Genomic DNA, 24,975 nt, shown 5'->3' on the forward strand with positions numbered 1-24,975 from the left:
CACTCCACGAGCTGCCCAGGGACACAGCGTGACAGCACAGTCCCACAGCAGCCCCTCTGGTTTTGGTCGATTTAGCAAGAAAGGATCATGCTGTTCACAGCACAACCCAAAGCAAAACCCTCCCTTCAACACTGTCTTTTTCTGAGCACAGGTGTGACAAGTGCAACTGAGCTGTGCTAGAGGATTTGCTTCTGAAGAGAAAGAAGCCAAGGAAGACAAACTTAATATACAGAAATAGATGCATGAATGAAGCAAGCTTCCATAAAAAGCCAACAGCAACAGACCAGTCTTGACAGGGAGCATTAATCACTTCCTTAAAATACAAAACCTGGTAAGTGGCAATAGTTTGTGTGGTATAGACAAATGATTTTCCAGGTGAGCAAACCTGTACAAGCAGCACAAGAAAAACAAGTAGAGTCACAAATAATATGGGTGATAACATACATTACTTATAAAAATGAACTGTATGTTTATGTTATTATATACAATATATCTTTATATTGCTTATAATATAAATAAATGTATAAATATTCATGAATTAGTGTACAGACTCTAGCAAACAATTTAACAATAAAGAAATGCATTATCCTCTTCTAAAACATTTTTAAGATTTTTTTCTCTACAAGAAACCAGTTATGGTAGGACTGCAATATCATGCCAGTGTCCTCAGGAGCATTAAAAAACCCCAAAATACCAACTGCAGTATCTTGAAATCTTACCACAGAACAACTATGCAAAACTAAGCTCAAGTATGGCTATTTTAAGTACAGAAACTCTCGAGGTACAGAAACAGGGCTGAGTAATCACATATAGAAAGTACCCTCAAGAAAAAAAAAATAGCACAGATACACAATGCAGTAATTTATTCCAGTAGCTCAAACATTATAGAGAGACTTTCAAGACCAGCATTGTTCCTACTGATATCACCCACAAACATCCCCCTTCAGCTTGTGTTGAAACCTGTGTACTGGAGAAAGAGGAAGATATCAGTAAAAGAAAGCATGAGACACTACAGATGGCAAAATTAATTTTAAATAGAAATCAGACCACTCCAGTCCTGGAAAGAGCACAAACACAGGAGTGCAGCCTTCCCTTTAGGCTGATGAGCTCTGCTGAGAGGGAGGGCAGCTGCAGAGGCAGAGCAGGTGTAATGCAGCTCTGTGTACCTGGGACCCCCCAGCTGGGCACTGCCCTGGGCAGGCACATGCTAAATGCCTCTGCACAGCATCCCTTACTGCTCTTACATGTCTCTGAACAGAGCTGGGCTTTTGCATTGCATTTTGACATCGTGTTTTTTAAATCTGAATGTAGAAAAGCAGCCACATAACTCACAAAAAGTCAAAAGCCAGGAAGACTGAAAACCTACTAATTTGTCCAGCATTAAAGCTGGAGAAAGACATTTTTATACAGAGCATTTGCAGATTATTTTTTCTCAGCAGTTTTCAATAATGTATACACTGCTGTTACACAATAAAGATTACTACCTCCACACATTATTTGCCAAATACTATTCTCTCTTTTAAATGTGGTTCTTACAGAAATTATTTATAACTGCTTCATCCTATGATACTCAGAGCTGTACACATCATCAGTTTCAGCTGCATCTTTGTCAAGTTTTTTGATTGTGATCACAAATCTCAGGAGTCAATGCTCCAAATAAGGGTCTGGCACCTTATTGGTTCTCACCTTTGACTCAATCTGAAGCCCTGTTGACCTCAACTTTCAAATTTCATTAACACAGACAAAGGGTTTTATTAGCCTGCCTTGTCATTCTGCCCAAGACCTGTTAACCACTAACACGTGGCAGAGCCCTGACAAACTCGGGGAGGTGTTACAGATGCTGGGACAAGAATGCCTTCAGGACATCCTGGAAGATGTGGCTGCTTCACTCCTGGGGGGAGGATTACACTTTCCTGAGTGCCTAACACACTCCTTGAAGCAGGAGCTAATGACCACTTCAATCTGAATGCTCTAATTAGGAGGTTATAAAACCAAGGTCTTTCTTGTTCACCCTTTTCTGAGCCTCATCCCAGCAGTAAGAGCTGGAGACAGGCCATGACTTTACCCCTCCAAAGCCACTTGCAATGACAGCAAGGAAAATCCCCAGAAAGGAATCCACCTGCATCTCCTCCATGGGCACTCCAGCAAGCACTGCCTGGGAGCATCCTCAGCATCCCTGGGAGCAGAAACTGCCTCTGCACGATGTGCAGCCCAGGAGAGGCAGGAGGCAAGGCACAGCTCTGCCCTACCATTTCCAGAGCTAGCATGGCAGCTCCCTGCTCAGAATGCTGGAGCACTGTGTGTCCTGCCCTTCATGCCCCTGGCGGAGCAGCTGGATGTTTTCACATACAGCCTGCATTTCAGGGCCAGCCACCCTCACCTTCAGCTCTACAGCACACACCTGGTGCCAGGGACCCAAGCACAGCACTGCAGCAGCCCACATGTGAATGTGCAGCACCCCAACATGCCATTTTACAGCCCTCAGTTCCAGTGCAGGCTGGCCTGACAGGCTGCCAGCCCTGGCATGTCCCAGGCACCCAGCCCCTTCCCCCTCCACCCACACTGGGGTGCACACCCTGCCTGTGACCAGGGCTCACGAGACTGTGACACAACCCAGGTTCAAGGCAGATTATTTTTAATCAGCCCCCCACTCACTGATCTGATTTACAGCAGAATACTACAGCAGTTGTATGGGCAGAGTTGGGGCAGGGAGCCTCAGCCAGGCATGAGCACAGAGCAGCTGGAGGTGCAGGGAGCAGGGTTACTGCAGAGGCCAAGAGCTGTGGCTTCAGAGGTGGCCAAGGGCCACCTCCTGTCCTTTTTCTCCCCAAGATACAGGACATTTTCTTCTAATTAACCAGCAACCGGAAATTAAATTTACATATCTCTGCCTGTTTCTATCGAGTTCTTTTGCAAATCAGCAATTCTCCTGAGTTAAAGTAATCCATTAATTCTAAGCCATGAATCCTCAAGGTCCAGAAACTGCTTCTAAGGATTCTAAAAGAAACTAAGGTCATGCATTTTTAGGTTTAGTCAAGAAAAATAAACTTACTGGTCACGGGTCCACATCTCCACCAAAATAGTTTGGGACCCACAAACAGACAGGGTTTAAACCCACAGTTTTTAAGTTAAAATACATAAGATCTGTGCTAGTAATAAGCTGGATTGCAGATTTCCCTTATCTACTCTCCTATTCACACTACAGTTTCATTTTCTTCACACAACTCTTAACCTAACTCTCTTTCTGATTCAGGGCTGCAGAGCTCAGTGTCCATGCAGCTCACAAACTGGATGGACATAAATACTGGGGATCACATCAGGACTCTTGACATCACTTGCAATTTAGCCATTTGATACATATGACCAACCAAGCTAAAAGCAATGATTCAAAGAATTTGAGCTCCCCTGCACAACACTGTTGCAGATGAGCAGTTTGGATTCTGGCCATGCATCGCTCTAAACCAAGAGGAGACATCAATCTCCCTGCTAGTTAGAGACATTAATCAGGTTACCCAGCAGTCCCACACCTAACAGCATCTTCCTATACTTGAAGACAGTAGGACCACACCAAGACTTAGATCCCAAATGAGCCACAACCAAAGCTGGTGGCCACTAGCTAACCTGCTCATTTCCCAGCTTCATTCTCCCCCACACTTGCAGTTCAGGTTCATGGCTACACCAAACACTTGTCCATGCACACATTTTGAGAAGGAAAAAAGACTACAGCCACTTCATATTGTCAGAGCAGTGCTTGAGACCACATTAAGTGAGCCCAAGTTCAGATCAACTTCTTAAACAGCCCATCCCTAACCCAAGAGGCAATCCCCTGCAGAGCACATGAGCCAGGGGCACAGGCAGCTCTGCTGCCCTCCTCTTGCCAAGGATGAGAGAATCCAGAAGGCAGCACATCTGGTAGAGTTTTCCCAGGAAAAGAAATGCTTCTCCAGTGAAAGAAAGACTCAAAAAGGGTAGATAAGAACAGGCCAGAGGAGGGACAGTACCCAACCCTAATGTGGATCCACTGAAACCAGAAGCTGCAAGCTAGTACTCAATACTCAGAATTTCAGCCAAAATTTCTAATCTAGTGCTAATGATTTGAAAAAGCAGAGATGCCCATTGCTGTGTACCAACCTGAAGACACTATTTGCACAAGCAAAAGTTTATTCTCAAAAATAAATATGGGCAAAGATAAATATTCCTGCTTAGCAATTAAAAGATCATTTACATAACTACCATCTGCAGTCACTGCCCCCCCAATTAAAATTAATGAAAGGACCCTTTCCCTCTGTCCCTCTGTGCACACTGAATGTGCCTCTAGTAGCTGTTGCCTTTATCTTGTTTTGAGTCTGATACAAATTATCTTCACTAAATTAGCCCTGAATATACCCTCAGATAAGACTTTTTTTTCCCCAATTACATCCATTACTGTTAGTCAGCTGCTTCTTTCACTTATTCTGGATCTTGTCATGTGCTCTTAACATAAATGGAGTTTTGCTATTGATTTCAGCAACAATAAAGTGGGAAAAAGCATTAGTCACAACACAGCATGACAGCACCGAATCATAAGCCCAACACAAATGCTCCTTGCATCTAATTTATTTCTCATTACAGTGATGGCACCAGAAATCCAGACCCTTCCTCCTCCAATAGCTCTGTGCAATAACAAACTGAATTCTGCATAAGTCCCATCACAGAACTGCCAGAGGATTGTTCTGGGGAATATTGCAGAGGAGGCATTTCCTTTAAGAAAGCAGTGAGAACCACTCTCCAATGGCAGGCACTGGGAAAGCTCTCTGCTCCAGCTCCACTCTAACACACTCATTTGCATTTCCCTCCTAAAAAAATAAGTTCTTCTAACTTTGAGATTTTCAAATGTCAGAAAGTTTATATTTGCTGACTTCAGGCCTCTTTTTTGAAATGGTAGCCAAAGGAGAGATTTGGCAAGGTACACACAAATTAAACAGTGCTTATGCTACTGCTATATAATGCATAAGTTCATACATTGCACAGTACTTTTGAGGGATTAACTGTTGCAAAAGGCACTGCCAAAAGTCAAGCCAGCTATGTAGTCAGTATTCTTAATTCCAGAGCAGAATTCAGTTGCACAAGTCCTATGCAAATACCTATGTGTATATTGTTCTGTCCCAATCAAAATGTAGATGACTACATGATTTCAATAACTAAAAAAACTTAGAACTTCTTAAGATATTAATTCAATCCAGAAATTCTTTTCCTTCTGCAGATTTAAGAGTATTTCAGCTTAAAAGACCTCACTATAGATCTTCTCTGAACAGGTGTCAAGCATTTCATGGGCCCATTTAAAGGAGCCACATTGAGACAGTAGTTGACACAGTACCTAGTCCATTATAAGTCAAATGGCAATGAAACTTTTCCTTGAAGATTAAGTTTCACACTTGGTATATCAGATGTTTTGGCCAGATATTGGTGCTGAAAAAATAGTTTCCTCATTAAGGCAATTATTGACCAGTCCTGCAAAAATAACTCTGGTGTTGCCCCACTGAATTACCTTGGTAGTTCCAGATATTCTTGGAATTAAAGGTATTTCAATGATCATTATTCACATTGCTTTTCATCTACAAATATACATGTAATGAATAAGAGTAACAATATTCACAAAACACATACAGACTTATTAAACAATCCCAAGAAGAGTACAAAGAAGTCTTATTTCATTAGGTTTTAAAAACGAAGTTCGAGTGACTTCACACAAAAATACTATGGTACAAAAAAAGCAGCAGAATCAATCTCAAAGCTGATACATAGAAAAAAAAGATTAAATCTAGGGACAAAAACTTAAAATTGGATTACTTGAAATACTACTATACTAAATACTAGATTTAGAAAATAGAGACGTATAAAATTTAAAGTGTCCCTGCCCGTGGCAGGGGGATTGGAACTGAATGATCTCTAAGGTCTCTTACAACCCAAACCATTCTATGATAATTATACAATGAATTTTACATTGTTTCTCATGTTTTTCAGTATGCAAAAGAATTGTGATGTTTGGTATGTGTGCTATAAACTGTCTAAAAAATGCATTCCAATTTGATCTGCAGCCCAGATCAGAAACAAGTGTAAGTTTTGCTATAGTGCACATTGACTGCATTACTGATGTGGTTTAATTTGTGTTATTTACAAGTGGGAGAGCTTGACAACAAGAAGAAAACAAATTGCACAAGTTTATTACACCCTCCCTCTCACTTACACCAAGTGATTAGAATGAGAGTTATAATGATGGCAGATTTAAAGAGATGGACACACATCCAGACCCACAGCATGAGCCCACACAGCCATGAGGGCACAGGATGTGCAGACACAGCCCTGCCCTTTTTGGAAAACACTCATGCCAGGAATCCATAAGAATCCAGAAGAATCTGGTAATTATAAGAATCAGAAAATTATCTGCAGAATCCATAACTTAGTCCTCCTCTAAGAGGGGAAATGATTAGGCAATATTTCAACTTGATTATCCACAGGAAGAATCTTGATTTAAAGATTTGCACGTGAGCAGAATCTGGTTACATGACTTCTAAAAGGAGAATAAGCCAATTAAGACACATTAATAGAGCCTAATTATAGATATCTATACTCTTAGGCACTCACTAGTCTAGAGATGTAACTTCAAGAACCTTGTATTGAAAAACTTTGGGGTAGAATCTCCAAAACAGACTCCAGAGAGCAGAGATTTTTCTATGGTAATTGGCTAATCCCAAGGGTTTTTCTAAATTAGCTATTTAATGAATGTATTTTTTAAATGCACTCCACTAACACATTTGATCCTCACTTTTGTACTAAAACAAGGTACCACATCTTGGGCTCACAGCCAGCACATTGGGAGTTTTCTAGAAAATAAGGGTAATGCTTTTCAGATAAAGATTTCCAGCCAGCTAGTCTTGGATTTGGCATGGTTATGAATTTGAGGAGCTTCATTCAGAAACATTCATCCTTCACTGAACAGGCCATTTGTTTTTCAGCCCCATCAAATAACCAGCTGATTTTGTTATATTGCCTACTGAACATTCATGCTTCCCATCAGAAGTGCTAAACTTGCCATTGAAATAGAAGTACTCAGTAAAAATCAGACACATTGTCTAATGAGTCAGTGCACAGCCCATTTCAGCTGATGCCCTGCCTCCATTTCACTCACTGAAATGCAAGGCATTTTTTGCTGAATATATTTAAGAATACAATACACAATCAAATCTCAATCCTGATCCAGGGCAATAATGACAGCATCCTTTTTAGTCATTTCATTCAATCAACCTGCATATTAAAGAATCATTTCAGCATTTAGCAGTGAAAAAACCCAGGGTGAAGAGTCATGGCCCCTCAGGGTAGCACTTCAGAAAGCATATTCCAATACCAAAACCCAAGCCTTTCTGTTCACATGCCAAAAATCAGGTATGTGCAGAGAAAAAAGGGGGATGGAGGGAATAAGGGCTGGGCTGCCTCTGACCTTTCTGAGGTTGACTCCCTGGTTTTCCTTCAGGGACTCCAGAAGGAGAATTGCCTCTGTTGTATGAGCAGATTTTTTTATCACCAGAGCCAGCCCAAGCTGGTACTGAGGTGGCTGCCAAGGCCATCACTTAACTGGATGGGGCTGCAATCCATTACTGAAACAAATATTGCAAGTGAACTTGATAGATCAGTTGTTTAGCTTGTTGCTTCCACTCCCCAAGCAGCTGCAGCTCTTCCCAAACTCTCTGTATTGATTTTCTGACAACAAATGTCACTACAGTGAAATCATGATGAAACAGCAGATAAGAAAGCAAGAGTGCCAGATCAGCAACACCAGTTCCCACAACAGCTCAGAAATAATAGGAGTGTTCAGGAAGCAAACGGCTCTTATTAAAAAAATAAAATAAAAAATAAAATAAATAAAAAATAAAATAAATTGGAAATGCATAGAAAAATCCTGCTTTCCTTTCATGTGAAGACCCCTGGTTTTAGTGTATGAGGTCATACCAAATTCCTGCTATGACCAGAAGTGTTCCTGTGACCCTAAAAGCTCCACAGCAGAAATTTGTAAACATTACCCTTGCTGCCAGGGCACGGATTGCTGTAAAACTGTATGTGAGAACAAGTGTGAAACAACTGCCTGCCAGAGATGTTGCCAGGATGTGGCCCAGCCCCAGCCTGGTGCAAGTTCTGGGGCATGTACTGCTCTGTGCCTGGCTGCAGAGCAAAGCCTGCAGCTCACAGGGGCATCCAGGGCAGGAGGAGGTGTGACTGGAGCCAGCCAAACCCCAGGGACAAGGCAAGGCTAAAGCAAAATTCAGCACACCTGGAAGCAATTATTAGACATTTCAATTCCATTTTGGGATGGGGGAGGATACATTTCAAACACTGCCCAGCCTAACAGAAGGGAAGGATTGTTGTTACAATGCAATATGCTTTATTAAAACAACATGATACATCTGTACAAAAAGTATATTTGCACCTCTTTACCCAGCCTCTCCTGTAAATCCAAACTCTGTCACTCCATACCTCAGCTCCCAGTCCTAGTTTTTAGAAATTCATTTTCAGTCTGCTGCCTGATAAGCTCTTGCTGTTAGGTGTAAAAATCAAACTTATCTCCATTCCCATTCTTCAGAGACCAAGTCTTCAGTGGCCTGCTCGTGCACCACTTGCTCCCTAAATGCTTCACATTAGCATAGAAATGCTTCCTCTAAATAACCTTAGTTCCTTTTTTACTTAAGAGGGGTTTATGTGAAAATTAAATGTCTATGAGAGTTAAGACTACATTCTAGTCCTAATGCAATAATACTTTTTACTGAGCATAGGTTTTTAAATTAAGTATGTTGCATCAAAGAACTAAATTTACCTGTGTCTAACCATGTCCCCCAGCCACTGAGCAACCTCTTGTGCCACTGGCCCTGCCCCTGAATGTGCTCATCACACAGGCCAAGCATGGAGAGTTGGAATGCAAATGTATGCACAATTAGCAGCATTGCTGGACTATTTTAAAAACCTTCTGAAAACACATTCTTAAGTGATTCACTGTATTTTTATGGGTTTTTTTCTCACAGCCATTGGCTCAAAAATCTTGCTTATTCTCAGGGGATCAGAGAAACAAAGAGCTCTTGGACACAGGCTCCCTATCAGGCATAGTGCTGTAGGCTGCTCATGGCTGTTTTAAGTCCTAATTGCCCCAGTCTGGCATTAGAAACCCCTAGAACTGTCCAGGAGCAGCACAACCTGTTCCACCCATCCTCACCACAACCTCTCTCTGCAGAGAAACTTCACTTAGAAAGAAATGTCACACATGAGCTCTGAGCTGCCTCTCTCAGGCGACACTGGCACTACAAGTGCTCAGATTTTAAGGCTAAGTACATGAACAATGAAGGAGAATAGATCTGCATCTGTGATGTGTCCAGTGGCCTGAAAAAAATAGAGTTCTGTACATACATAATGGTGCCAGTGTGCTGCATTTTTGTCACTAGTAAATCCAGTAAATGCCAGAGATACATTGCTTTCACTGAAGTATCAGAAAGCCAAGTTAGAAACAGTAATAGCTTTGTATAATGAGGTATTTACTATTTGTGTTAGAATAACCATATGTCAAACAAACTTTTGAGACAATAACATGGTCTAGTGTGCCAAACATGTTATCATCTCCTCACTGCCACACTTGTTCATCAATCCCCAGAGTACCCAGCACAGCCTTGTACCAAAGGATGCTCGTACATTCTCTAATGGCCAGTGTGGGTACAGGAAGTTTATTCACCATCTGGATATCATGGGATACCCTCCTCCTCTCTCCAAGGCCACCCTTTTAGCACAGAAGCAGAATGCCCATCAGCAACAGCCTGCAGAGTGAGCCTTTACACTAGTCAAAGAAATAAGAAGAGTGGACATCTTGATTTAGCTTCAGTAACCTAGTGCAGAAGAACTGCTGGAATACTTGAACTTGAAATAATTGTCTTAATTACAGAACACAAGTACTAAATAGTTATGAGGGATTTTTTAAAACACAAACCATTTTAAATTCATTATCTGCCTGTGCATTCAGCTACCCTTTCTCTCAAATTATGTTTCGATTTTTCACTTCTTCCATTTCACCTTCCCACAGGGATAAACTCAGCACCTATCCAAAAGGCTGCTACATGATTCCTGTATACCTAAGGCAAAAGAATCCAGGGCTTACATGTGAGAATAATGTATGTCTATGGTTTTAACCAGGGGTTAGGCATATAGGGACACACATTCATGGTGCTCAGAGCAGTGAGCAGGACTCCAGCTGTAAGGCCACACACATGCATTTTCTCAGCTTCTCCTACACAGAGACTGATAAGTGAAAATGAGGGGCCATTATGAATTGCTGCACCAAGACCTGAAGCCTGCAGTGAGGAAAAGCCTATCGATTTCTTGATATGATTTAAGGAATCTAAGTATAGTTTACAGGCTGTGCCACAGTCAAAGTCAGCAATTGTGAAATGTTAAACTTCCAAATAATTCTTCATTCAGGTAGACACGACAAAGACAAATGGCTGGTTACCACTCAGAGCAAAGCACCTACCCAAATTATGAATTATGAAAAGACTAATTAAACAACAGGTAGCCTGATCACTGTTCTGAATGAGACAGGAGCAAGACAACAGCTCACCTGTGCAGGAGGGATGAGAGGTCAGGAGAGCCATGGCCATTTCAGAAAGAAGACAAAGAGTGACTGCAGGCATGGGGCAGGACCAGTAGATACACTAAAGAACTCCCCATTGAAACTTAGTAAGACTAAAATGGCAAGAAAATGCAAAAAACGTTACTGTCAGATGCAAGAAACCATCAATTCTGAAGCCTCTCCTTACGTGTAGGAGATTTTCTGAGCACTGCACGTCCCTGAGGAGGTGGACAGAGCGGGTGTGCCCAGGGCACAGCAGGAGATGGGGTTACAGCAGCAGCACACAGCCTTGTGCCAGCACTGCATGGCACAGACAGGAGACAAACACCCTCAGAGCACCCCCAGAGCCTGCACCCCCACCCAACAGCCCAGACAAACACCAGATTCACTTGTAACTCCTCCCCAGACGAGTTTTCTGCAAGTTTCAGCCTCTCCCAGTCCCAATACTACCCTCCCAGAGCCCTGCTGGCACCAACAATCGATGCTGGTGCTCATCCCCAGCACAACTCAGCACATGGTGCTCCCGGAGCAGCTCCACCCTCACAGCACAGCACAGCCGCCTCGCCATGGCTCACCTCCTTCATGCTCCATCACTTCCATCACCTCCTTCAGCTCCATCACTTCCATCACCTCCTTCAGCTCCATCACCTCCATCACCTCCCGCACGGCGCACAGCCCCCTGCGCCTCTCTCAGGCGCTGTTCCTTGCTCCAGCGCTCTCAGAGCCTCCTCAGTCCCAGCTGGTGCTCGTCCATGTGTTTCATCAACCCTTTACACTGAAATGTGCCCGAGCACACAGCCCCAGCACCTCTGGCAGTTGCAGAATATCCCGGTTTTCCTGCAGTGCCAGCCGGGGCACAGCAGGGCTCGGCGCTGGGCAGCGCTCCAGCTCGGGCCCCTTCCAGCAGGATCCTGGGGCTCCACAGGCACTCGGAGCCGGCCGCAGCCCTTCATCCAAGGTGCTCCTGGCAAAGCCACAGCGTCCCCCAGAGCAGCTCCCCTCCTGCATCGACTCAGAGCTGCCCCGGAGGCGGAGGGCACAGGCGACAAGGACAAAGCACCGAGCGCCCCTCGGCTCCCATCTCCTTTGCCAAGCAGCAGTGACCTGTCTGTGAGGGGAAAGGGCTGAGCAGCACAGCCCCATAACAACTCCCAGCTGCCCCTTGTCTGTACCGGCCTCATTAACATTACTCATTAGCACCTGTGGGCACCACCTCCCGAACGGCAGCGGTGCCTTCAGGTGTGGCCCCAGACAGCAGCTCCTGTGTAAAGTAGAATAAAATGAGGAGCTCATGTGTGTGTAAGTTGTGTCCTGCGTTAAAACAACACCGCAGGTGTTCTCTGGGCAGTAGCCACACCAGCTCACTTTTATACTCTCTATTTTTACCTCTGTTCACCATGAAAGAACGAGTAATTAGGGACCAGAAGTTAAACTCCTACCAGCCCAAAGTGTTGTGGTCAGCACGGGCTGCTGCGTGCTCGTTCCTGCAGAGGAGCAGAGAAGCACAAAGAGCTGTTTCCACCATGCTCGTTAGCATTGTACCTCTTTGAACCAGGCATCCTTCACCAGAGACAGCTCTGGCAGTTTGTGGTGCAGCTACAGCCAGGAAGCAGCTGAAAAGAGCAAGAGCCCGAGGTCAGCAGAGCTCACCCCCAAACTCTGCTCTGGACTCAGACCTGTCTCTGCTTCGTGAGCTGGGAGAGCCCCAGTGCCGCCACCCACCCACCCCTGCATGCACTGGCAGGGTCTGATGTGCCCATCACACCAGAGCCGTTTGGGTTCTAAACACCTTTGTGATGTCGTGTCCAACATTAACCCAGCTCTGAGCCGTGTCCCTAAGCAACACATCCATGTCCTTTCAATACCTCCAGAGCCGGGGACTGGACCACTCCCCTGAGCAGCCTGTTCCATTGCTTGGCAAGCCTTTCAAAGTGATGGAAGTTTTCTAGAGATCCAATCTAAACCTTCATTGATGCAACTGGAGTCCATTTTCTCATCTCCTATCACTTGTTACTTGGGAAAAGAGAAGTGAAGCAGATATAAGCGTGTTCTGAAGAACAAAACAGGTCACCACTTGACCCACTATGTCAGTACACCTGAAAAAATACACCAGCAGACTGAGTGTGCAAGGTGTCTGATTCTAGTAAATTGATCAAATAATTAAGATCTGAAGGGCTGATCCCAGACCAGTACATCAAACATACATAGGAACCACCAGTGGCAAATAAGCAAGTAATGAAAGCTGCCAAGAGTGATTCTCAAAGTTGCATAAACACTAAATATGTCACTTTTCCATTTTATGTCTCCCATGATAAACTGTTATGAGACAAGCACATGGCTTGAAACAGATAATTGTTGATAACCCTGACTGGTGGGAGAAGGAACCATCTGGCAGATGGAAAACAAGAAGGTGCCAAGAATTTAGCAGACTAGGGGCCCTGCAAATTTATGCATAGAGGTCTGCAGAGAGGAATATTTAGACAAAAGTTCAGCAACTCTGTTTCTATCTATACACAAAACAAATTGGAACATCAAAACTATCCAAATAATTATGAAAATTATTCCTGTTTGAAATTCATCTTGAAACTGTGAGGAAAATCAGCGAATCTAGAACTGTGAATTTAGAAATGAGGAATTCTTTCTGCACATCATGATTAATCACAAATGGTTACAGCACATAGTACCACATTTCCTCTTCTGTCCTTCAGGTTTCTATCCTCACTGCTTTTAACATGCAAATGCCTTTATTCATCCTTTCCTGACCTTGCTGCATGGAATCATTTGTTTCTTTCTATTTTCCTTAACAGTATTTCTTTCTTCCTATAGCAGAGAAAGAGCAACTTCTGATAAGCCCCATTTTGTGTTATTTTCCTTTCTTTTAAGTGGATTTCTTTTGCCTTTGCTCTCCTCTTTATCCCTCCTGGGTAAAAGAAAGGATATTGCTGGATGAAGCATTCTAATTGAGAGTCCACATTTTTCCACTGAGATCACCACTCATTAGCCACTTTGCTGCTGACCCTCTGCAGCAGCTGAGCTGCAGCCAACATCTCTTGCAGTTAAAGGGAAGTGAGGACATGACCCACGTCAGTAGTCACAGGCAAAACACAACATTTAATAAATTTATTTAACATATTTAGTGATTCTTGGGGCTGGTTTTGCTGAAGCATCATGGATCACCACAAGGACCACACAGCACTGAGGCTGCCCAGGGAGATTGTGCAGTCTCTGTCCTTGAAGGTTTACAAGACCCACCAAGATAAAACCTTGTTTGATCTCATAAGCTGACCCTGCTTTGAGCAATAGTTTGGACCAGAAATCCACACAGACCCCCTCCAACACAAATTTATGATGCCATGATTTCCAGAGGCCTCATCACCTATTTCCTGAAATATAACTCCCACTGACTCCTGCATAATATTCCAATTCCAATGAAAATGGCACATGCAAATATTCTTGAAAATCACACTTAGAACTTACTAGAATCTTCAGATTTCTTAATACTGTGTCTGTAGAGCACACTCCTATTAGCAATTTCCACTTCACCTGCTGCTGTGTCAGAGGTGGCTCAGCAGATCCTTCCTCGCTCAGGCTACTTCGCTAATAACATTTAGTTTGGGGAGTTCCTGCAACCACATTTTCATCTTGTTTTTCAGCATGAAAATCCTATTCCCATTCAAATCCCATCAGAATAATGACATTATATCCAGACAGAAGTCTGCAGTACCTCATACTAAAAGCCCTGCAGGCTGTGCTGGCTACTCACCGATTTTTCCAAGAGGAACAATAAGATGGTAAGCCACCACTCCACCTCAATTCCCTTCCCACCACCCTGTTTATAACAAGCATATTCTTGTCTCAGAACTGCAGTGGACACCAGAGAGCTCACCCACATCTGTTGATGTAAATGGGTCTCTTACATACAGAATTCTCTTCTGTGAAGAAATGTGCCATGTATTTTTACACACATTTGTGTTTCACTGCAGAAGCAGATGATTCTTTAATCCCAGTTCTCCCATTTCATGGCCATTATATTATTATTTTCTTCATACCTTTCATGGTGTTGATCTGTGTGATGAATTTCAGCTCTTTGTTGATCAAGGGAAGACTTGACACCTTACATTTTGCACTGATTCTCACTGAATTTGCAATGACCCACTGATTTTGCACTGCCAATAATGGAGACCCATTCTTGTGTTCCTTTCATAATCTCATGATGCAGAGAGCCCCGAGCTGCAACTTAAAGTAAATACAAGGAAAATTTCCAACTTCCAAATATTAAAAAGTCTGTGTTGTACCAATTCTGTGCATTTTCTTTGCAGAAATTATAACTTACATGAAGAATCATGGATGTCATGACAGTGAAGTACTGTTATTTAGACATGTTAACAGAACTCATTTGTTACCAGGGAATCCAAATAAACCAGATAAACCTTAATTTTTACTTTAAATGTGTGCAATATAATTATCAGTATTACTGATTGTTCTATGTATTCTTTAATTATAAAACATGCACATTTTTGTAAGATCTTGCAGAGATCAGGATCTCTGATACAAAATGCAAACCCTATGAACTGACTGCCAGGCTAACAAGCAGAAAGCACTGACAGGTGAACTCAGATACATCAATGCAAAGCATTCTCACACTCACTTAAAGCCTCCAAACTAAATCAGCTTACCTTATTCATATACATTAATTCCAGCAGAGTAATATTTACACAACACCCTTAACTGGCAGTAGAACAAGAACATTTTAGATGCATCTGATGAAGTAACATAACACAGGTAGCATTGCCCCATGTTCAGTCTGCTCAGGTAAAGCAGCCCCACACAGCTGGGCACAGCTGGCATTGACTGCTCCAAAGGGACCCATGCCTGCATTTATGGGATGCACAGGAGCAGAGCTGAACTCCAGCTCTCAGACCACCTGTGCAGAGTGCAAGGGCTCACGTTAAACCCTTTCAACACTCTGCTAGCAATTAGAAATGAAGGGGGAAGTAATCTCATTACTCTTCTCATGACCCACAGGATGAGAAACACTTGTTTCAGGATTGCTCATAACCATCAGTATTTCACCTCTAAAGACCCAAGTTCTAACCATAATGGAAATACAAGGTTTGTGGATTTAAATTATGTTTCTCTTCCCAGTCACGGCATGAAGTTTAATGGCTGACAAATTACAAAGTGATTGGAAAAATAAGGGACTTCCTCCTTTTGTTAAGAAAGAATGAGATACTTGGTCTAGCACTCTTCATGTCAGCTCTGAGGTTAGCAGCAGCAACTTGCACACTATTACACATCTTGTGGTTTAGTTGATTCAGTGGAAGACAGAGGGTTTTCCTGTTTACATGCACTGAATGATCATTGTGATCTATCACACCTGTTTGATGTTCTGGCTTTGTTCATGGCAGAAAGCAACATGTAGCTGCTCACTGGCCTTTCTCTTCCATCAAACCAACATGCCAAGTCTCCAGAACCATCTCCTCCCGTGCAACTGAGTGCCCCCTGTACCTTGTTTATGCTATTGATCCTTCACCAATACATGCATTAGCTTCAGCTGAGGAAGCACACTGTGATTATTAAATCAGACAGAAAGCAAACCCAGGACCATTTTCAAGCTTGAAAGACAAGTTTATTCTGACCACAGCTAGCTGTCCCTCCTCACAAAAGGAAAGCTGCTTTGCAACCATGTCCTTCATCTTTCTGATACCCTACTTTTTCCTGTAATTTTCCACATTTAAAACCTTTTCTCAACTCTCTTTGGCTTGTTAAAGTTCCTCTATTTCCTGAATATAAAAAAGGGCTAAAAATCATCTTTTAATTGTCAGTTGTTCACATACATATTTAATAGAGCAGCATTAATCATAGGGCTTAGCCCACCAGCATTTTACACAAGCAGGATCCCATTCAGTTCTCCTGAAGCTTTACCTGAACAAACATGCAGTCTTTTATTTTCACAAAATGAACACTGCATTATTTCTTCTGTTCACCTAAGCACACCAGGGTACAAGTGTACAGTGTGCTGGGTGATTCCTTGCTGCAATGTAGTAGGTGGAGCCCAAATTATGGACCAGATTCAGATGCTCTAACTCTACTGGCAGCATTTGTATCAAGAAAGTGAAGCAGATGCTTGCAATGCACCACTATTAAAAGAGCAGCAAGTGCTTTCTCAGAATGACAGGACGAGCTTTTTAACATAATTATCCAAAGGACATTTTTGGAAGCTAAGTCAATTGTGCTCATCTGCTTCACACTCCCAGAGGCAATCAATTCCTGCTCACTTTACTCATCCTGAAAACTTTCCCCAAAAAAAGACCAAGGAATTCTGCATGCAGAAATGACTGTGCTTCAGCTGCCACGATCAAAAGAGCTGTTCCTGTAACATGCTGCCATGAAAAGCCCCCATGAGAGACCCGAGTCAAGTTCCACACTGCTGCAGCAGGAGGTGGTGGCAGTGTCCCAGAGCTGGGCTGGGGTTCCATGGCAGCTCCAGAGGGTTTCCCAGCTCCAAAGGGTTTCCCAGCTCCAGCCTCCCACCCTGCCCACAGCAGGAGCACACACAGGGCAGGGCAGGCAGTTTCAGAAAGCAGCATGGAGAAAAACCAAGCACCCTGCTCTACAAGCAGGGCAGATTTTCAAGCACTGCCCCCGGACACAACAACCAAAGAAAATTAAAAACCCCACTGGGTACAGCCCAAAGCCAAACATCCAAAATCCTTTCAGCACTGCACTGAACATGCACAGTGGAAACACAAAACTCGTCGTTCCACAACAACACAAGTTCTTTAATCTGTGTTTTAAATACCAAATTAACTATCCTTCCCATTTCTAGCACTGCTGTTTGGAATCTGAGAATACATCCTAGCAGGCCAATTAAAAGATCTCCCATTGCTAGATGTTATGTTATTTCACTGATGGTGAAAATGAGCTGAGGGAACCAACATGTAATGCAGTCATTCAGCAAGTGCATAGGCAACCTTATGCAATAATCTTTTAACTAGTTTATTAAATGTTTTACCTTTTCAGAATAAATTCAACATCTAATGCCAAAATTTCATCAAGAACTCAAAAATCTTAGTAGCCAGTTATCAGCTGTTTAACTTGAGTTACAAGAAATAGACATATTACACATCACTAAAATTTTCACACATACACCCACACATACACACACACTTATCAGCATCCTGTTTATATTAATTTATTTTCACAAATCAATCTCCTTTTTCCTACTCATACTCTTCACATTTTCTGAAGGCACAACACCCAAATAGGCAATGTAAAATGTACTTCCTGTAGAAAAGTCTGTAGTCTCCTAAGAGAACAGTTTGGCAAAACTACGTTTGTTTAAAAACTCAAGTTCCAAAATGAGCCTTCAAAGAGCAGCAGAGAACACCAAGATTAAAAACTACTTAGGGTGTCTGCACTTTTCACATGCAACACACCACTTAACCTTTAATAAATCAGGACTTTTCCCAAGAAATTACAAAAGCAGAAGTAGTAAAATCTCTTTTTACATTTTTTTTTTTTCCTAATCATCAAGTTTTAACAATGGGACAGACTCTAGGCAGAGCTCCCAGAAAGAGCCAGACCACCATCTGGCTCCATCACAGAGCAATGACAATTCACAGGCAATGAGTCTCCAACCAGTGCTCTGAAATCAAACGCTGGGCTGGCTCCATAAAAGCTCCACTGCAGCCATGAACACACAGCTGTACATTTCCTCCCTCTTCCTACATAAATACACCCTCTGACACAGACAAAGGGGAAAAAATAAATCACTTTATGCATTTTTCTATGCTTCCCTACTATGCCTGTTACCAATCAATGTCAAGAATTATCTTACATATCTTATGTTTTGTTAGCACTATAGAATATAATATATATAATTTTATTTTTGTTTTCACACATGCTAATGTTTCCAGTATGATAAATGTCTTTTTAAATCTGCATTTCTGGTCACGCTGTAGATCCAGTTCTATTTGACAGTGACTCCTGGACATACATGTCAAGACAAAAATAAATACTGCTGCGATGGCAAACGTTTTAGAACTCTTAGGACACTAATACAGTGGCACTTGAAAGACTTTTTAAATACAACGGAAAAGACAATAGTTAAATAGAAACCTGCTTTGACACAGCCATTAAACCTGCACTACACTTGCCAGATCTGCATCTGTTTCTGCAAGAGCAGCTCCTGATCTTTGAACACGTCAAATGTTGCACTCCAGCCCTCCACCCACACCCTTTAAGAAGTCCACGTTGTTATTTTTAAGCAAGCATCCCCTCCAGCTGTACATAAGCAACACTGTATTTCCCAAACAATTGAGGTAATTATAAAAATGAATATCATTTATTATTTTTTATTACTATCACGTCTGAACATTTGCTCTCATACAAAAGTCTGATTTTCAGCACTATGTTTTCCAAGGGCATCGCTCCGCACCAAGGGAGATAAAGATGTGTTAGAGATTGTGCAAGAGTTTTTGTTACCATCTTCAAACCCACAAGAACTTCATGAACACGATTTTGGTACAGAATAACTGCCTGGCGTTTTAGAGAAGGAGGAAAGGGTTTTTTACACATAGTTTTAGTTCCAGTTGATGTTTGTTTTTTTTTTTTAATCGCGTCTAACCCAATTCAAGGGGCGGGTAATAAAATATAAAAACAATAAAAGAAAATAGGAGGAACGAAATCATCACATTACTCTATGTTACCCTTCAGCAGTCTGTGGAGGAAATCAGACCAGGTTGCTTTCCCGGCTCCCTCCCTCCCTGGCGGCGGCCGGAGCGGCTCCGGCAGCCCCGCCAGCCCCGGGCGCCGCCGCCCCGTCACAGCCGCGGCTTCCTGAGCAACGTTCTGCTGAGGTCCTTCACCTCCTCGGGGCTGCCCACCCGCTCGTAGCCCAGCAGGGCCATGGGCTGCTGGCAGTACTCCTCCACCTGCTTGATCTGCTGGTAGCTGAGCGCAGTCCTCCAGGCGCTCAGCGCCTGGCTGGCGTTCCGGGCCGACACCACGAACGGCTTGGACGAGTAGCCGGGGCCGCTGGTCATGTTGAGGGCGAACTTCTCCATGTCCGGGCTGACCGCCAGGTTCACGAAGCCGTACACCTGCCGCAGGGTCTTGATGGGCTCCACCACCAGGTCCTCGTAGCGCACGGCCATGTAATTGCCCTGGAGCCAGTCCGGGGGGTGCAGGGCAGTCTGCAGGGTCTTGGCCATGCTGCTGCAGATGACCTCCATGGCACCCAGCGCATGGTAGTCCGAGCCGCCCCCGCCCTCCTTCTTCCCGCCCAGCTTGTGGCCAGCATCAAGGAAGGGCATGCGGTGGATGTGGGGGTCCCGGCTCCTCACCACCTGCAGGCTCTCCCGGATGAGTCCGTGCCGGGACTTGATGCGGGAGCTGGCCACGGCCCGGGGGTCCCGCACCAGATGGATCACTTTGAGGTCCAGGGTCGGGTCCCGCATGAGCGGGGCGAGAACGGCCAGGTCAAAGACACGTACGCCCTTGATGACCAGCGTGCGGTACTTGTGACATTCCTCCTGGAAGCGGCTGAGGCGCTGCGGGGGACACTTTTTGCACACCCGGTCGTCCACCATGCCCACCACCTCCTTGCGATATGCCGGGCAGAGGGGCGAGGAGCAGATGACCTTGTTGGTGGCCGCCCCGAAGATGCCGAGCGTGGTGAGGTTCTTGCCGGAGCCCGCCGTGCTGTAGAGCTGGAAGACGGAGAGGTCGCATCGGTACAGGGAGCTCAGCATGTCGCGGGCCGCCCCTTGCAGCGAGACGGCGTCACCGGGGTACAGCTTCTGCCAGACGTGCCACACCGGCTCGTAGAGGAAAAACACCTCGGGGTTCTGGTTGAAGAGCTCCCCGAAGAAGGACGAGCCCGAGCGCCAGGTGGTGAAGACATAGACCAGCTGCCGGCGGGCGCCCGGCGGGCCGCGGCTCCCGGCCGGCGGCGGCGGGGGCTGGTGGCGGGGGGCGGCCGGGGGCTCCCCGCAGCGCCGCGGCTCCCGCCGCCACTTGTATTCCAGCAGGTTGAGCGCGGCGAGCAGCAGCAGCAGCGCGTAGCCCAGGCACAGCGCCAGCGCCTTCCGCCGGCACACTTTCATGCTGGGCGGCGGCGGGGCCAACTGTTGCTCAGCGCCCCGGCGCCCCGGGGCCCGCGGCGGGCAGCAGGGCGCGCCGCCCCCGGCGCCGTCTCCCGGCCGGCCCCCCGCGCCCGGCCCGCATAGCGCAGCCGCCGCGACGGCCCCGCCGCCGCCGCCCCCGCCCCTGCCCTACTTAGCGGCGGCACGGCCGCCCGCCCGCCCCGCGCTTCTCCGCGCCGCCATCGCCGAGCGGCCGCGGGCGCCGCCGCAGCGCAGCTCACGGCTCACGGCCGCCGGGCGAGGCGGAACCGCGCTGCTCCGCTCCGCCCCACAGCGCGGACCGGCAGCGAGGGGCGGGCGGGGGTCGCGCCGCCCCGCCGGAGCGCATCCCTCCTGCCCCGCCCCGCCGCGGCCGGAGAGCTCCGGTGCCGCCGCCGCCACCGAGGGGCGGCCCCGACTGTTGGTGCCCGCCCCGCGCTCGCCATTGGCGGCCCCCGCCCGGGCCGGCTGCAGCGCTCCGCCCGCGCCGATCGCACCGGGCGGCCGCGGCCCCGCTCCGCCCGAGCCGCTCTCTGCCGGGCGCTTCCGCCAGCCCTGCCCCGCGGGGGCTCCGCACCGCTACCGCTCGCACAGCCGAGCTGCGCCGGTAACGGCAAAAACATCACAGGGGGAAAGCCCTGAAAGGCCTGAGAGGATTCCGGGCCCAGCCCCCCTCCCTTATTCGGTCTGTGCAGAAACTCGGAGTTCTTAAAGGTTTTCCACAACATTTAAAAAAACCCTCACACTGGATCTTCCTGGCAGAGCTCCGGACAAACCCATCCGCCCGCAGTTCTTCACAGTGTTTTATAGCCTGCGTTCAGTCACCGGGGACTCCTTCGGTCGTGGAGCGGCCGGAGCCGCCCCGGCCTCGCTGCTGCCGCCCCCAGCCCCAGCTCCCCGCACCCAGATCCCAGCTCCAGCCCCAGCTCCCCGCACCCAGATCCCAGCCCCAGCTCCAGCTCCCCGCACCCAGATCCCAGCTCCAGCTCCAGCTCCCCGCACCCAGATCCCAGCTCCAGCTCCCCGCACCCAGATCCCAGCTCCAGCTCCAGCTCCCCGCACCCAGATCCCAGCTCCCAGCACCCAGATCCCAGCTCCAGCTCCAGCTCCCCGCACCCAGATCCCAGCTCCAGCTCCAGCTCCCCGCACCCAGATCCCAGCTCCCCGCCCGCAGCTGGCCGGCGATGGGCCCCGAAACTCCCTCCGCCAGGGTGAATCAAAGCGGGCAGGGCTTTCTCCTGTGTCCCGGAGACACAGCGCTGTGCGAAGGGCAGCGTTAGCAGTGGTGCAGCCCCAGGCAGCACCGGTGCTTTAAAGACGACCACATGCCCAAAACGCGCCTGAAAAGGGCACGGAGTGGCGGGTCCCGTGGGGACAGCGTGCCTGTGGGACACAGGCTTCCGATGGGCTCCCGGCAATGCCCAGTGACTCTTTTGGAATTTTCTCAGCGGTTTCCTCCGCCCCCGACCGGGCTCGGAGCGCTCCGGGGCTGCTCACGAGTTACAGAAGCATTTGGCTGCTCTCTCCCTTCCACTGCTCTCTCTGCCCAGCAGCTCTCGCAGCGGTGCAGCCTTTCCCACCGAGCACAGACAGGCACGGGCTCCCCGGGCAGCCGGGAGCTGCTGGGGGCTGCCCCTGGCTCACACCATCCCTCCAAATCGGTGACACTGGTGAGATTTTGCTGGAACTTTTATTAACAGCACCGATCTGACACTACAGCAAAAGCTTTTACACTCAGAAAGCAGATAAAGCACAAATTGTGTGTCTTGCCTGGTAGGATACTGATAAAGGCAAGAAAACAATACAAGAGGGTGAAGGAGCTAAATGTGTAAGCAATCTTCATATCCCTTATCAAAATATTTCAATACTCTTCCCACTTTTTTTTGCAGGGATATTAACAGCCAAGTTCCCTTTCTGGAAAGACTTCTAAGCCCCTTCCAGCCGCATAGTGAAGGGTAAGATCCGTAGCAGGAGGGCTCCTCTCCTCCCTGCTTGCTCCTCCGAGCGCTGTCAGGGCAGGGTGGCGGCGGGATGGGAGCAGGGACTGCCCCGGTGTGCGACACCAGTGCCACCCTCGGCCGCTGTCCCGGCTGCGACACGGCCATCAACCCACACACAGCAACTCAGAACCGTCCCACATGCTGCCAGGGTTTAAATGTCGCTGTGACTTTTCATACAGAAGTAATTTGTTAATAGCAGACTTCAAATAACCATTAGATATTCAAGAAAATGTCTCTATTTCATCAAAAGTGAGGGGGAAGGGGAAGCCTTTTTTTACCCTACAGTGCTCCAGACTTCCGTCTTTAAAGCCACATTGTGTACAAATTATTTGTATCTAGTTGGCAAAAGAAATGTTTAAATCTGATTTAAATCTGATCAGCTTAAAACAATTGACGTGTAACACTTGAAACACAGTATATGATGAAAAATAATAAACCTCTGGAGCATCTTGTTGCATAAAATTCTCCATGAACTCTTCACATAATATAAGACTTCTGCCTTTTTATATATTTTCATAAAGGTTCACATCAAATATTTATTTGGCTTTCCATGCTCACTACAGATGAAGTGACCATCACCTAGCTAAAGCAGAAATGTTCCTTTTTCACTCTGGAATGGTCTGTAGTAGCATCAATTAGCCTATATTAGATGATGAATGACAACAGCAGTGCTGAGACACTGGAGTTCATAAAGCCGTATTTCCCACCACTATTGTTCTGCAGCACTAATGCAATAAAGGACAGAGGCTACAGGGAGCAAAGCCAATTCATAGCAGTGAGAAATCATTACAATACCATGAAGTTCACATTAATCCCCTTTCCATTTCACTTGCTTGAAAAGAGATATGAAATTTTCTATAAAACCTACAATGCCACCTCCAGTTCTTACAGCATTTAAAATTTAGCAAGTAACAAATAAAGATAAGCAAACATGAACTGCAGGTATAACATGTGAAAAGGTAAAACTAACCAGTAAACCCAAACCTGCAAAGCTGTAATTGCATTCTGCACCTTCCCTGCAGTTACACAGTGGTTACATCTCTCTGAATCAGCCAGTGCAGAAGCACTGACAGCAACGCTGCCTCCATCAAACTGCTCCAACTCATGGAGGAAAACACGAGGCCCAGCAGCTCTTTAATTTGACCTACGTGCTGCTAAACACAATCTTGCTTTTCAAAACTGGAGCCATGTGGGTATTTATGCTGTGCAGGTGGATCCAAGTAGCCATGCACAACACAACTGCAGTCAGTCAGGTTCAGTGCAGATGTTTAGCTGATCTTCCCAGAAATTTCTGGCCTGGTTAGCACTTTGAATAACTCAATATCAACAAATATTGAATAAGTTTATATGGAAGAGATTTATTCAGCCAACTTTCAATTCAGAAGTTTGAAGTTTTGGTTGGTTGGTTTTTTAAAATAATTTATATATCTATTGCAAAGCATTAGAAGCATATATGGAAAAGAAAGACAAAAATATAAAAAATGGTAAGAGACAGAAAGTGGGTGAAAGAGGAACATTCTGCTGCTGAACAAAATCAGCTCTTCACAAATATATTAGGTACTTCAGTGTACATTTTCCACCCGCTATTTTACTTCATGCCATCTATTTTAGGCTCACTAATTTCAGTACACTAGATCACCCATGTTAAATAATAAAAAGTTTCCTTTCTTCAAAAAGCAAAATTCATCATCAAAAAAGTAAAATTCTAAGCCCTAACACTTCTTTCTAGGCCAGCTTTACTTTTGAACAATTACATGTAGTTTCCTTTGAGGAGCAGAAGAGAATGCTCCTTTTCCAGTGCAGATTGTTACACATTACAAAACTCAGAAGTAGAGTGGCTGTATTCACCTCAAACTCTGCAGCCAGCAATGTGTAAAGTGAGGGATAACTACTTGCAATTAAAATGCCTTGATTTAAAATATGAGGGGAAATAATTTTTTTTTTTCATTCAATACTTAAATGTTTTATATCACAGTTTAGTATTTTATATTTAGTAACTCTGTTTATGAGTTGTACATGTAATATTTAGGCAACCCAAATCCTGACTAGCTGAATTTCTTCCTCCCTTGAAGTGATACTGCCCCAGTCAGAATTCAGCATATTCAACATGTCCCGCAGCAGTGGCAGGTGATTTCTCTCAAAAAAGTTTTTTCTGGTAATGTTGACTCCTTCAGCAGCCATTCCATTGAGTGATAGGTGCCATGATCTG

General features: G+C 45.6%; 1 protein-coding gene and 1 long non-coding RNA gene across 2 annotated transcripts in view; both read right to left on the reverse strand.

Annotated features, from left to right (window-relative positions):
* The window catches only part of LOC306806210, a 97,994-nt gene extending 85,616 nt beyond the window's left edge, over window positions 1–12,378 (reverse strand). The window contains exon 1 of the long non-coding RNA XR_013775421.1: window positions 12,182–12,378. This is a non-coding gene — a long non-coding RNA (uncharacterized lncRNA). The remainder of the gene's footprint in view (window positions 1–12,181) is intronic.
* A 5,765-nt stretch (window positions 12,379–18,143) lies between these two features.
* CHST2 (carbohydrate sulfotransferase 2) lies at window positions 18,144–21,084 on the reverse strand. The gene has a single exon (XM_079314928.1). It carries the CDS (start codon window positions 20,746–20,748, stop codon window positions 19,465–19,467), a length of 1,284 nt encoding a protein of 427 aa, XP_079171054.1. The 5' UTR covers window positions 20,749–21,084; the 3' UTR covers window positions 18,144–19,464.
* Window positions 21,085–24,975: the final 3,891 nt, after the last annotated feature.

Source organism: Erithacus rubecula, assembly GCF_903797595.1.
Source record: "Erithacus rubecula genome assembly, chromosome: 11".
In the NCBI taxonomy this organism is placed as follows: domain Eukaryota; kingdom Metazoa; phylum Chordata; class Aves; order Passeriformes; family Muscicapidae; genus Erithacus; species Erithacus rubecula.

Bases quoted from the DNA above. Each gene is read 5' to 3' on its own strand.
- CHST2 (XM_079314928.1), bottom strand. From the start codon at position 20,748: ATGAAAGTGTGCCGGCGGAAGGCGCTGGCGCTGTGCCTGGGCTACGCG.